The sequence below is a fragment of the Dasypus novemcinctus genome, chromosome 11 (genome assembly GCF_030445035.2).
Source record: "Dasypus novemcinctus isolate mDasNov1 chromosome 11, mDasNov1.1.hap2, whole genome shotgun sequence".
NCBI lineage: Eukaryota > Metazoa > Chordata > Mammalia > Cingulata > Dasypodidae > Dasypus > Dasypus novemcinctus.
Genome location: NC_080683.1, coordinates 23,778,602 through 23,793,741, shown reverse-complemented (window position 1 = coordinate 23,793,741; position 15,140 = coordinate 23,778,602). Strand labels below are relative to the sequence as shown.

Here is a 15,140-nt window from a genome sequence, read left to right as displayed (position 1 = left end):
ATAGGAGAGAAGAGAGTCAATTTTGAATTTAAAAAATTGAAAACACCTCCTAGTGAGAACAAAAGTGCCCATTTTCCTAAGAATCAAAATTTATTGTATTTCTGTTGTAACGAAAAGATCGGCATGTGTTTCAGGGAGTGGGAGGGTTGGGCATTGTCTTGGCTATACCTTTTTCCTGTCTGTAAAATTAAACAATATCATATTCAAGAAACTAAAGATGAAAACACAACAAAAACACAACAATCTTTTTATTTATGTAAATCAGATCAACACTGGACAATAAATCAATTTCTACCCATTACCATAACAGCTTGTCTATAAAGAACAGAAAAATTCAAATAGGATTCTACCTAGGGTCAAGCGGTTGTTTTTTGTTTTTTGTTTTTTTTCTTTAACCACCCATTCACAGAGGTATAGATTCACAGATAAATAATCCCAAACTACTTGCTCGCCATATTTACACATTCCCATTAAATTAAGCATAAATAAATATATACAAACTTAACATGGATACCCTCCAGAGCTCTTCTTGTGAAGAGCCAATAGATTGATATTTCTCGATTGTGTGGCAAAAACATTGTGAGTGAATGAGAGACCAACTCAAAAGAGGAGTCGATTTTGGCATTTAAAGAGAATGTTCATTCCACTTTTTAAAAGAAAACAAAATAAATTTTGATATTTCTTCTTTTTTCACCCCAATAGATTAGCATACATCAGCAGGGGAGGGGGAAAGCTTTGGGGTTCTTGAGGCAACATCAGATGGTTTAAGGTTATTTCCTTTCCACATAATGTATTACACACACAGGATATCTGATGTGCTGACAAATTCTCTATAAACATTCTAAATAGGAACGTGTTGCCCTTTTAAGTAAGGCTTTGTACTGGAGGAACAGTGTGTAGATAAGTTTGGGGTTTCAGGTTTTCCATTTGGCCAATGTTTTCACAGGATACGAAATAATTGCTTGAGAGAAAGCTCTTTCCTTGGCCAAAGAAAATAAAACTGCCAGGTCTTTGAAAGCCTCTTCGGTTCTTTACGTGGGGATGAAGAAAGCTAAGGATGTGGAAGCCAGAGAGAAGGAAAGAAAATGCAAGATGATTGGTGGGGGAAAGAAGGTTACCTTCCCAGTTAGGAAGAGAAGTTAAAGATCCCTTCCATGCGGGAATCCTCACCCAGACCAGTCCTTTCCTTGCTCCCGAGACCCACAATAAATATATGGGGTGGCAGGGTTGGGCAGAGAATGGTCAGGAAGCATTTGGAACCTCCAAAGGAACTTCCAAAGTGGAAAACTTGAGAGCAGAGCTGCCACATCCAGATTCCTTCTCTCTATCTTTAGCTATTCTGGTTTGGGACTGAGCATATATGGGGTGGGGGTGGGGGGAATTGGGCAGGGCGCGCAGTATGACTTACATGTCTACAAAGTGCAGGGGTGGGGGGGGGTGGCGTGCAGATCTACTACCCACCTGTTTGGTCTGAAAACAAAGCTAAAAAGGACTTGCCTTAAACGTTTTCCTTGATTTAAAAGGCAAACTATCACGTTAATCCTACTGTTTATTGATTTATGGGCCCAAGGAAACCAAATCTTTTAATAACTCAATTATCAGATAAGCACAGCCGGCCTAGCTAAGGAAATTGGGGTGGGATGGGATGAGGGTCCTGCATGAAAGATGCAAGGGAGGGCGGGACCTGGGCTTTCTCCCACCGAGGAGTGGTCATAGGGAGGCTTTTTCTAGCTGGGGTGCTAAAGGAACGCAGGAATGAGGGCGGAGGGCGACGAAGGAGGCCTGCATAGCCAACCAAGCAAGAGAATTTTCATCCCATCACCTGCCTTGAGGAGCCTGAGGGTGGAGAAAGTTTCCGTCCTGGCGGAGGCAGGGAAGCTTCCGATACCCTGGACATCTCCAGGCCGCGCTCCGGGAGCAGACACCTGGGGTGGCCGCTGGTGGCAAAGGGCCTTAGGCAGCTCTGGGACTCGTCCCGCCTGCAGCCTGCAGGGCACCGCCCTGTTACCTACTGGAGCATGGGGCTTTCTCGGTCGCCTTAGCCCTTGGGGTGGGACCGAGAACGGGAACGACCCGCGCCGCCAGCGGCCCCTCCAGCGGCTGATTTTATGTCCTCAACACGACTGGGCCCGAGTGGCCCACGCGCTCTCAGGACCTGCACAGCTAGAGCAAGGCGCATCCATCACGCCTCTCGCACGTCACACGCGTGGGGCGCGTTGCCCTGCAAGGAAAGGAGACGACGGTTTTCAGTGTGGTTTCTCCTGGCCTTGTGCCACCAGAATACATCTAACGCAAGAGCCAGGCCCTAGGACAAAGGTCCAGGCTTCTGAGCTGGGGAGAGATGGCATGTCTAACCTCTCCGTAATGTCCAGTGCCCTGTCTTTGCACACCTCTTCACAAGTCTGGGCCTTATGGATCTAGGAAGTCGAGGACAGGGTGTGTTATCCCCTTAACCTGGACTTGGGCCTGCCTGGTCGTCTGAAACAAGCTCCCAACACCCACTGACACACACACACACACTCAAAATGCCCAAAAAGTCTGCGCATGAACTCGGCAGGCTCCTAAGCCCCAACCCAACCCCCAAGGGTAGATTGGCTTGGTCTGAGGGGGTCCTAACTGTAAATCCTGCAGAATGTCTGGATCTTTATCTTCAGGGCACGTTACAAAGATTCTAAGATCCTAACAGTCTACTTTGTTTAAAGAGGTGCGTGTATCTACCACTCAGCCTAGAGACCTCTCTCATCACCCTCGCCCATACCCCTAGGGAGTTCTCATTGCTTTGGGGGGACAGAGGAATGGGCTCCAGATCTTATTTCATGTTAACACTCCAATGGAGCCCGAGAAAGGAGTTAGGCTGCCAGAAATGAGAGATATTAAACGTATGAAACTATCCACTGGGAATAGTCCCAGTGTATCCAGACGGGAAAATTCAAAGCTAAAATACATCTCCTTTCAGTTTGCATTATTTTACCATTATATGCCAAAACAAGTGCACGTCTGCGAGGGAAAAATGCCTCATTCATAAAGCATCTTGTAAGAAAGCAATTATTGCAGAAACATGGCAGCTTGCGCCCCCTCCTCCCCACTCCCACTCCCAAAGCAGCTTCTTTCTGTTAAAACAGCAAGCGCCAAAAAGCCCAGGGAAATTGAATCTATTTTAAAGGCAGGACAATATTGTTAGTATATTGAGCTCCAAGAACCCTTACTCTTTCCCCCAAAATTCATTTGGGAGGCCAGCTCCCCACTCGGAATTCAAGTGTTGAGGTATCTGTTAGCAACTAGATTCAAAGCTGCTTCCATCTCATATTGGCCACTTTCTAAATTATTCCCCTTGAGCTTCTTTAAAGAAGTGCACCTGCAGAATTCTGACACACAGGCTTTGATTAAAAGGGGATCGGAATTTTTTTTCTCTGTACCTTATGGATTGTGTAGGAAGCCCAAGTCCTCTTTGAAGAAGCTCATAAACCATGCGGGCAAAGCTTTGGAAAACAGAAGAGAATGAAATGGTACATACCCCTCCGAAGGAATTACATACTAATCAACGTATTCATATTTTGTGTGTGTTTGGTTTTTTACTATAGTTCTTTAAATTGGTAGATGACACAAATATTACAACAAATGCAAGTTTCTCTATATGCAGATGCTGGCAAGGCTGGGAACTAGTAACATTTCAGAAACGAACTGATGACAAGTCTGAATCAACTTATTGGTCCGGATTTTCCTCAGCCGCGAAAGCCCCTGCTCCGCCGGCACCAAAAGTTGAAGGCATCGCCCGCATCTCTGCGGGCCTCCCGCCCCGCCCGCCCTCCCCATCCCTAAGCATTCAAATGGCCAGGGAACGGGGCACCGGTGAGTTAAGAACGCAGGGCTGGGCGGGCGGGGGGACCGAGGGGACCGAAACACAATGCAGAGGTGTCTAACCACACTCATTTCATCCCGGAAGTTTCCCGTAACAGCGTGAGGAAGAGAGGGCAATGTAGAAAACGGTGTCTGGGAGAGGGGTGAGGTGGGGTGGCCGAGAGGGGACTGCGAGAAAGTTTCCTAAAAAAAATATTAAAAATTAAAAAGTTCGTGCGTCTCAGTCAACCAGCTCTCAAAGCACTGACACCAACAATGTTTCTCCGATTTTCTTCCAATAAGTTAGTGTTTTCTCATGTTTAGTCTTATGTTTATTTTCCAAAGGGGGGGAAAAATCATGGTTTTCTTTTATTATCAGTATTACTAATTTCTAAAGAACCGAAGTGGAAAATCCAGGCGGTTGTCTCCAAGTGTATCTTGAAATAGACACTGAGAAACGATATTGTTGCTCCGTTGTACGCCTCCGTTTTTTTTTTTAAAGATATTTAGCTTTCTTTTTTAAAAATTTTGTTTGTGTGAGTAGTCTACCTAATATAATTCTTCCAAAGCCAATCCAATATTTTAAAGCTAAAATTAAATTTTTTTGTTTTCTTTTTGTATTTAAAACATTTTTCCTTTTTTTTTTTTTTTTTTTTTAATTTTTCATTTCCTGTGTTTCTCCTCCTTGTCGCCAGTTTTACTACCTGGGCCTTCCCCAGACGTGTGCCTGTTAGTGGTGGTGTTGTTCAAGAACATCTTGTCCATGCCTTTGAGCGCCTCGGTGAGATAGTTCTGCAGGGCCGTGAGCGCGGCACAAATGGCTGGGGCGCCGAAGCCGTGCGTGATGAGGCTGAAGTGCGTGAGGCAGCTCTGGATTCCCGGCTCCAGGATGGGGCTGGGCCGGCTGTTGCCGATCGGCGTCCGGTCCTGCGCCAGCAGATCTGTGAATTCTTTACAAAGTTGCCTAGAAAGGGGTAGGGGCACAACAGAAAATCACCCTCAGTGTCGCTGTCACTGGCATTAGAACGAAGACGCTCACACAAACCCAGAGAGGCGCCCGGTCATCGAAGAGCCAAGACTAAGAGGGACAATTCTGCTCGGTTTCCTTTCCCATCCCTCTCCTTTCCCCAGCAGCTGGGATTGGAAAGAAAGTGGGGGTGGGGAGGCAAAGCAACCAACCCCTCCCCAACACCACCACCACAAACTTCTTCCCCAACCCCTTCCCGCCAGTCTTTTTCGCTCCATTCCCCCTGCACAGACTCTGCTTTGGGAAATCCTCCAGGCTTTGGCGTTTGATTTTGAATATTTAATATTTTTGAGCTCTGACATTTCTTTTTAAAAGCCCCTTCCCCCTCCACTCTCGTGCCTCTCCAACCTCTTGGTGATCAGATGCAAAAAAAAAAAAAAAAAAACCTGAAAGATTTAGGCCCCTCGGCCACAAGCCTGTCCCGGGCACAGGAGCAGATTGCTCGAGCCTTGCATGGCCCAGGGCAGTAGCTGTTTATTCCAGAAGAGGATGCTGATTCCATTCAAAGCAAAAATCTGTTTACCTGCAGTATTTGGGGAGGGAGGTGTTTTCTTCCTTTTTTCTTTCTTTCTTTTAAGTGTTGGCTACTGAAAAAATCTTTGTACAATAGGATTGTTATCAATATAAAAGGATTCCCACAATGGTTTAAATGAAGATACCGGGGAAGGTGGCTTTTTATTTGTTGAAGATTTTCATTTCCTCTAGGCACCTGGCATTTAGAGGAATCTCCAACCCTTAGAAATCCTGCATGCCCAACTGTGGATTAGGCCTATTTGAGAAATGTATAACATAGGCCAGGTTGGGAGGGTATTAGCCCTGAGGGTCAAATGGCTTGGCTCTACGAGTGGGCAGAGATAGAGCCTCCCAAAGGGAACAGCCTTCTCAGCCTTCTCCTGTCCGCCTACCTCCATCCTGGCTTACAGGGGCAGTGAGAAAAGCAAATCTATACCACTCTAGCCCTACAGCCCCCATGGGATGACCCAGCAGACACATGGTGATATCTGTCCTGGCCAAAGGTTAACAGGGCCTACACCTGAAGACAGGCGCGAGGGACCCCAGGGCATCCACTCCTGGGGTGCTGCCTACTTTGGAGAGAGGCAACGGCTAACCTGATGGGAAATACCTCCCTCCCTACATCCAGCAGCTGAAAGATTGTTGGTTTTAAGGCTCTGGGCAGAGAACACTAAAAGACACCCTCTCTCTACCCTCTTGTTTCCCCATTCCAAACACACGCATACATCCTGGCATCTAGAAAGAAAACGGTACTGATTCAGACCTAAGTAGGGTATTTCATAGCCAGAGGAAACCTCAGAATCACCTGTAGAGTTATGGGGGTAGGAGTGGCGTTCAAATACCCCCAAAACCCCACTCTCTGTGACTCAGTTTCAGGAGGTTTGGGGCTGTGCCCACACAAAGATACTATGAAAAAGCTTCACAGATGATTCTGAAACTCACCCCAGATTAAGAAGTGCTGGCCTAAGAGAAGTCCCAAGGTTTCGAGATGGGTGGAGTGAGGGACACGTCTGTTATAAGCATCTCTAATGGCAAAGTTATTTGTGGATTCCTGTTATCAGATTTATATAGTCTATTGTTGTCCTGCCCCTCTCTCCCCATTTCCCCCCTTCCTATTCTATAAAGCACAGATTGGTCCCCAGCCACCAGACACTAGGGGTCAATCGACTGACAAAGATCTGTTTTATTATTAACTAGCACAGCAGAGGAAAGCCTTCTCAAAAGAGGGTGGGTATCAGGTTTTGATCATTGGGAGAACAGGTTAAAATCTTTCTGTAAGTTTGTACTCATTACCAAAGTGCCAAAAAGGAAATTCTGAACTGGAGAGAACAAATGCTTAGAATCAAACATTTTAAATCTTCAAAGCCCAAACCAGGGTCTGTAAGCAATTAAAGTACTGGGACATTAATATTTTTTGACCCTGCGGAAAGGGGCAATCAAATTCCAATCACGTCTCAAAAACATCTGGACAAATTTGAGCAAATGATTTTTCAGCCTTCCATATATTTCTTTAAATTACGCTGTCAACGGAACAAACCGCGTCCTCGAGCACTAAATAAATGAGCGCCGCTGTTTGGGCCGCGCCTGCGAGAGAGAAACGTGCGGGCGCACCCAGCGCCGCCCACTGCAGGCCTGAGCCGGCCATAAAACACCAATAATATGACACCGTAGCCAAAGACAGGAGTAAATCAAATAAATAGAAAACCCACTGTAAAAGTTCAAATGAGCTCTAGACCTAAATTTAGCAAGAGATTTACTATTTTCCCCTCTGGAGTTGCAGTAAATTTTACAAGTCTGTGGAAGATGACAAACAGCAACGTTAGAAGCGTAGTAATTAGAGCTATGGGTAGAGATGGGTACACGTGGGTGACACGTAGACACTCTGAGCGTGCACACATAACCATGTGCGTATGACAGAGAGAGATGTGAAACCCAGGCAGAAGTATGCATCCAGGGATTCAAGGAAGAGCTGAACAAGGACCCACCCGGAAAGAGTCTGCCTGACTTTGGCCGGGTGTTGGAAGAGATGTGTAAATCAAATTAGTAAAGCCAGCTTCCCCCAGAAACTTGGAAAGGAAGAAGGGAACTGCCACAAGCCCCCCAGTCCACCAACTCAGAAGGCCCAGGGATGCCGCCAGAGCTTCCTGGCCAGCTCACCACAGCCTGCAGAAGCTACCTCTAGACAATGCACTGAGCGCCATTCCCTTCTCTGACCGCAAAGGAGGTCTGCACCGCCCCCTCCCAGGGGTGGGCCCAGCAGGGTGGGATGCAGGGCCGAGGGCCTGGGGCACTCACTTGGTGGCCAGCAGCATATTCTTTCGGGAGTGCAGGTCGCTGGGGTCTGTGTGCTGCCGGTTCAGATACTCAGACACAGCTTTGGCGGGAAACTCCGTTTCGCAAATGTACCCAAAATCCCGAGCTAAGTGAACAGCTTCCCCTGAAAAGATAGCAGCCAACAAGATCGTCAGCATCCAGCTCCTAAACGTCCCGGGGCAAGAGATCCACCCTGCCCATCTCTATTAGCATTCACAGAGGAGACTGGCTGTTAGGGACAAAAGCAAAGGTGAGACACTTGCTCAAAGAAGAAATGATTCTCAGAACATAATTAAAGTCAGTGGGGCAAACGTGGCTGCTGCCCCTCTTCCTGGCTTCTCTCTAATCCTCTTTCCAGTCAAATCCTACCTAGCTGATCCCTGAATAGTTTAAAGGTGTCTGCACCCCAATCTTTGCTTTCAGGGAACGGTAGGCCCGTAAGTTCAGAAACCACCTTACAGGTGAAACTAGACATTTGGCAGCATATTCAAGTCAGATCCCCGCCACCCTTTTCAAAGCATCTGCTACACCTGCTGCTTTAAATAAAATGCAAGTCACCTTAAATCTCCTATAATTTTATTAGAAAAATTCTTATTAATAACAAATATATACTAATATAATCCATGTTTACATATGTCCATATACATCTAAGAAATCACACATAAGATGTATGGATACAAAGTATTTTTGTGTAGCAATGAAATAATTCTCCTTGTCAGTTTTTCTAGTAGGCAGGTTTCAAATTTCTTCCCTTCAGAGGTTCCTGTCATTCTCCTCTACTTAAGGACTTTCTGCTACACAAAGATGACATGGCAGCTATAGAAAGCACAGGCATTTTGAGGGATTCCTCAGCTTATGTGGAAGCCCCTTTTAAATAATACATTATAACCCTTTAAACCACAGCCCTAGGGCTCCAGGAAAGATCCTAAATATGAAAAAGAGATATGTTGAATTATACCATCGCTACATTATTTTTAAGGAGCATGACTAACTTTTAACCATCATTATCATAATCACAACAAAAGACTTCAGGCATGGTGCTTACAATGATTCATAAAACTGAAGACTGCCAAGCAAATATTGGAATTTCCGTGGGTTTTCCAGTTTTCCTCACTTCTTGACCCAAATGCCTATCTTGGGCCGAGAGTACCTTTGAATGCTTTTCAAAATGAGGACTGTGATATTAGAAATTCCTGAAGGGCAAAAAGTGAAACCCCCAGGCTGAGAGTCAACCATTAATAAGTCTGGCCTGGAAATTCGGTGACTGCTGTCCCTGGAGGGTAGATTTGGACCGGGCAACTTTTCCTTAATGATGGCAAAGTGCAAGCCTTATAACTGTGATGAGTTTATGGTTGTTGCTTAAATATTCTAAGATCCCCTCCTCCAAAGACCAGCTCCTCACGGGCGTGTCACAGTATTAGATCCATAAAAGTGGAAGAAAAAAAAAGACCTACACACTACTATAGAGAAAATTCGACAACGTCCTCCATTAGGACCATCTGTTTGTATTTCTTTTCTCTTTCCCCATTCCACAAATTCAACTGTACATCCTCTTGTTCTAGACTGTGTAGACAATCTTATATAAATATCACCTCAACCGGGGAAACTGATGAGCACATTAGAACATGCTAATTACAGTTAAGGGCCTTTAATTCACAAATGATGGATCCACATTAAAGATCATACCTGACTCTCCATGCTTCCCAACCACCACCCCAATTTTCTCCTAGGTATCATTGTCCTTATTAAGCTATATTTCAAATGATAGTAAGACCCAAGTAATTAGCAGGAGATAGGATCCAGGGAGTGGCATGAATTTTATCATAACCATTAGGAGTTATGAATGCAATAGTAGTTTCGTACGTGGACAGCATTTTTCTAATACTTGCAACACAGAGGTGAAATCTGGGGACGGAATGGTTGTTTACAGGGTGATTGGCTCTTGCACGAGTTCATACAGAGGGTGCATTGGATGCTATGTCCCACACGCAGTGGTAGAGATGACCCTTGGCTGGACCTGAGCACTCTTCAGAGGACAGGGACCCTAACAGAGTCCCTTGGCCTCTCTACAACTGCTCGCTCCCTCTAAGTAAAAGGACCTTTGAACCTCCCTCAAGCAGCCGCTTGACATCCAACTCATGAGGGCACAACAATCGCAATGATTTCCAGTTAATCATGAAACGTGTAAAATGTCAGCCTTCAGCCGATAGTTCCGCTTAGCCCCTTCATGAAATGGCCGCATGTCTTGCTTACCTTCCACCAGGGAGGTGAGTAACGTGACATTTGCCGCTTTGCGCCTGCCCGCGGGTAAATTCAAACCGATTTTTTCTAGCCTTTCTCGCAAAGATCTCCCCCCATTTTTCGATTTGGCTCTGAAATTGCAAGAATTAACATTCTGATTAACCTCAAGTGTTCCTGAAACAAAGTTTAGACTTAGCAATCTAAAGCCCAGTGGAGCTTGAAGAGGTTTTAACTTGAGGTTAGCACATTTCCCCCCTTCCTTTTGGTTATTTGCTGATAGTTTGCTGAGGTTTGCTTAATTTCTGCAATACAGAGCATGAAAAAAAAAATGAATCATTTTATTTTTTTTATCTCCTGAGGGGTAAAAAATGATACCAGGTGAGAATAATTAGAGTGTAGGTTGTGGGTTCAGAGAAGGTAAAAGCAGCACATGCAGAAACACACACACAAGTTCCTTCCTTGACATGGAGTCAGCGTGGTGAGCAAAAACTGAGCAAGCACAGCCTGGCTGAAAAAACGAAAAGTCTATGGTTCAGGGGAGAGAAGGCATTTGCTTAAACAGGTGGGCTTTGCAAGAGGAAGGGGTCAAGAGTCTGTATATAATGGACTTGGGTTAAAAGGTGAGGAAACATGAAACTAATGATGATCATCACAATAACTATAAAACTAACCTTTTCCGAAATTATGTGCCAGGCACTGTGATAAGTACTTTATATTGATTATCTCATTTAATCTCACAGGAAGTTGTACACCCTCCCTCCCCTCCTTCCCCCTCCCCCCCCCCCCCACACACATTTGCTTAGTACCCAGGGTGATGAATCAAAGGAACTTCCACCCTCCAAGACTCAATAGGACTGGAACACTGAACCAAAGTAGACCAAAGCAAGAGGATTCAAACTGAGAACAGCCCTGGGTCACGCCCTTTCGTGTGTGCTAAGGCTTGGGCAAAAATATAAGGAAAAAAGGAAACAAAATAGTCACTGCGACCTTTTTCCAGAATATAGCTGCTGTCAGGAAAGAAGGGGACTTTCAACCCCCAAACCCGGATGGATTAACTTGTAAAGTTCATCTCCTACAACGTTATCTTCATATCAGGGATACTGCCAAAAGGCTTAGGCGCTGACGGGAACGGATTGAGAAGCTTTAAATCTTGAGAAAGAAGCCACCTCCTCTCCCAATTTCCACCTGGAATCTATGGATTGTCTTCTTCCAATAGTGGGGAACACTTGAATGGTCCCAAGGAATGACTATTAATACTTCTAAAATGCTATTATTGATATTATTGGTGCTGGTACTGTTGTTATTAAAGGAAAGATGTCACCAATCTAGATCAGAGATTTTCACACTGCGGAGCACAATGCATTAGGGGGTTGTGAGGCCAACGTCACCGCTCACCAATTGCATTTGAAAAACTATCTTACCATAGAGAAATACTAGCCTGCATTGCAGGTATAAAGGGGTTGCTTCATGAACCTTTTATTTTGCATGAGTATATGTATTTGTCCTGGGTCGCCACCTTAACACGCGGCTCTCGACCAAAGGATGGTTGAAATGGAAAGCCCTTGAGGCGTCGGGGGAGGCTGGAGGAAGCGCGACGCATGTAAAGCGGGCCGGGCTAGGAGGGCGAAGCTGCGCGTGCGCGTCGCGAGCCCGCGGGCGAGGGTCGGCGGACCGGAGCCTTGACGCGCGCGGCCCCGAGCACAGGGCGGCCGCCTCTCTCCGCGCGCGCAGTGCGTGCCTCGCGCGCCCGTCGCCCAGTTGCTAGGCAACCGCGTGGGCCTCCACGCTGGGCTCAGCGAGAGCCCTCCTCCCTCCGGCTTCCCCCGAGAAAAGCTGGCGGGAGGGTCTTTTACCTTCTGAGGACGCCGCCGAGGAGAGACGCGTTGAGACATTCGGGGGGCGAGAGTCTTCTCTGAACTTCCCCCACAGTTACTTTGTATTTTGAAGTTGAACTGAGAAGGGACAAGCGGCCCGGGACCGAGCAAAATACCTCGCCGGTGTTGACGGACATGCCTCCCAGGAAGCCATCTTTATTCATCATCAGAGAAGTCACAGATTTGGGAGGAACTGGAACTAGAGAAAAAAATAAAATATACCATAAAGGTGACCGGGTTTCGATCCTGGTGACCGGCTGAGAGAATGTGTGAGGACGTGCGCAGAGGCGAGGCCACAGCACAGGGGCCAAGGGGAAAGCTGGGGGAGGAAGTGTTTGTTCCACCGGGGCTGTCGTGCGTTCAGAGCGCTGTGTACAAACGAGCGGAAAAGCCATCACTGTTCTGGAAACTTATTCTTTATGAGTGCAGACGTGAGTGTCGCTTGCCACAGCCCCGTCCCGTACAGTTCACAAATCAAGAACACACGCAACTCCGATCTTGAATTGTGCTGTGAAAACGGACAAATCCTATTCCATCAAGTATTAGCTGTGTGACCTTGGGCACCTTACTCAGCCTCTCTGAATCTTAGTTTCCTCATCTGTCACCTGAGGATAATAGTGCCTATTACATTTGTTTCTGAAACCCAAAGGTGATTATCACCATTCAGTGATATAAAATGGTAAGAACAATGGTCTTTTAAGGGCATCCCTCGCTCCTCGCGACTGGACCAACATCTACGGTCCTCACCGGGAGGGTGGGCCCTATCAGGTGACGTTCCCCCAAACAGCCACCATTGGGTGGGAGAGTTGGACCCGAAGGAGCTGCTCATCTCTTTAAAGCGGGTCCCATTCTTTTCCGCATCATAACAACAGATTCATTTAGAAATGAACCCAAATGCTGTCTCCAGTGAAAGCAATTCTGCAGTGACATGAATTTTGTTTACAAATTAACATAAAGGACCGGCTGGTGATTGTTTGGAACGGTTATGATTTACAACAGGTGCCCTGATCAATCAACCAATCACTTTAATTCATATGAGCGGTGGTCTTGCCTTGCCCCAGTTGTTTCATTTCAGCAAGTAATTGATAACAAACCACACTCAAGGTATGTTTTATGCAGAAGTTAATAAGAGCTGACAGCTGGTTGCCACTGCTACCCTGGTGCATTCAGCCTCTCCAGCCTGTATTTCTGTTTAATTGTGTTTCAGTGTCATCTGCACGTCAGGAAGAGGCGGGGCTCAGTGGAATCAGATGGCTGGGGATGAGGAACAGTGGGCGGTCAACCTCCCGGTTCCCTGGCAGTCTTGATCTTAGACTTCTACACTGTCCAAGCCCATTGTCTTTCTGTAGTCTCTAAAGGCCATTGGGCAGGTGACTTCTCCTGACCTGCCCGACATCTTAGCTTCTTCCACTGAGATATGAAGCCCCAAAGTCTTCAAACAGTATTTTTTGAAAACCAGTACAGGGAATATATTGAAACATGCATCTGATGTGAAAAATGATGCACGCCGTTTTCTATAATGCAGTCTATAATTCTTCCTTTAATGAAGACATTGTCCCATCTTTTAACCCTGGCAGGGGCAAGATAGTCTCTGTCTATCACCTAGTTCTGAGAATCCTATAGCTCAAACAAGTTGCTAATTACATAACCACCTTGTATGGAACAGACTAACCAACACTGAGTATTTTTTAACAGCTTATTCTATCGCAGATTCCAGCATTCAAACCTCCACGACTGCTTAAGGAGACCCCTCAAAGTCAGGTAGGTGTCAAAGCTTTTATTCACTATGAATTACATTCTGGCTGTTTTCAAACATCTTGTGGAAAAGGACTTTGCTAGGGGAGTAGATGGGGCGGGGGCATGTGTGTGGCTGAAACATTCCCTTTTGTTATCTCTTAGTAAGCTTTTTCAGATCTCTGAATTTATCCATCGAACCCAAGACCTTGTTCCAGGCAGATGACTGATGTTAGGTGACAGTGGATCTTCTGCACTCTCATGGGGGCTGCAAAAGGGGGTTTCCTCTTTCCAATTTCCCCCATCATGTTCTCATCAGTAAAGCTGTTTCACATTTGGGGGTGAACCCGTGAAAAGTCCCAGTGTCAGTCTTAATCAGATTTGAGTGTCAAAGGCACTGGAGTTAGCAAAGGCACTGGAGTTAGTCACTTAATCGACAGTGATTGGGAGGGAATACCCTATCATGTAATTCTCTTACACAACATCCACGATCTATTTCACTGTCTTTTTCTCCACAGCAGTCCTGATCTTCATGTTTCAGATTCATATTCAAGGTACCATAAACAAATATTTTACGGTAATTGGTATTATGTAAGCTTGGAGAAACTTTCCCCCAGATGTAAATGGCCCTTTGTAGTTTTAACATGGTGTGAACTGTAGAAATAAGCTGTATAAAAATCTAATCCTTTATACTCAGTAAAATTGTTCTTTACCTGTACATATTATTTAGAAAGGCTATTTTAACAACAAAAAAGCAAACAAACAAAAACACAAGCTGAAAGTACTAAGTTGGGTTCCTAATTCCCACACTTGATAACTGAGTATCTTCTGAGGATTGGAATTTTACCAGCTTCTCACAGTCACAGATGCCAAATCTCTTGAAAAGCCAGGCCTTTGGAGACACTTTATAACCTGCCCTCTAATTTCACTATTGTTAATTGCCTGATTTACCTGACAAGAGCTATTTCCTTTGGGGAATGTTTTTCACTCCCTCCTGTGGGCTGTACCTCTCTGCATATACATTATACCTAAATACCGCCATTCCAGTCAGCTTCTAGCAGCACACTGCTATCTGGGCGTGTGTGTGTGTGTGTGTGTGTGATTTTCCCCCCAGAGACACACAGACTATTTGAACCAACATGCTTTTGATTATTTTCCCATTTTCTAATTCAAGTATCACAATCCTTCCCACTCTTTATCCTCTCACCCCCAGATTCCATACCACTCTTCTCCTCTGGCCCCAGTATTGATCCCCTAGGTTAGACCCCACGCATTTCTTGCCCCAACTTTCCTTTAAGTCCACAGCTCTGTGATCATCCAGCTTCACCTCCACTCTCACACCTGCTTAGCTCAGCTGCTTAACCTCATATTTTATTTTCTTTGTCTTTTCCCTTCTGCTTTCCTCCAGTTATCAATAAACTGAGAGAGCAACGGGGCCCGGTTGATTTGTTAGTAATTATGAGCACACTGTTCCTGCTCACGGAACCCAGAGATGACTGAGATAGGTTTAAAGCGACAGCAGGAAATGGTAAGGAAATGGAGCATAGCAAAACTCAGCATGGAGCTTTCAGTTCTTTACATGTTTACAATTTTCTGTGCAT

The 15,140-nt window shown here is 45.6% G+C and overlaps 1 protein-coding gene across 3 annotated transcripts in view; it reads right to left on the bottom strand.

Annotated features, from left to right (window-relative positions):
• Positions 1 to 231: 231 nt before the first annotated feature.
• Positions 232 to 15,140, bottom strand: part of TFAP2B (transcription factor AP-2 beta) — a 29,302-nt gene continuing 14,393 nt past the window's right edge. For all 3 annotated transcript variants that reach the window (XM_004468914.3, XM_004468915.3, XM_071218515.1), the window contains 4 exons: positions 11,785 to 12,004; positions 9,944 to 10,062; positions 7,673 to 7,814; positions 232 to 4,801 (listed from right to left, as the gene is read on the bottom strand). In XM_004468914.3, the coding sequence (XP_004468971.1) occupies positions 4,501 to 4,801; positions 7,673 to 7,814; positions 9,944 to 10,062; positions 11,785 to 12,004 (782 nt within the window). In that variant the 3' untranslated portion in view covers positions 232 to 4,500. The remainder of the gene's footprint in view (positions 4,802 to 7,672; positions 7,815 to 9,943; positions 10,063 to 11,784; positions 12,005 to 15,140) is intronic.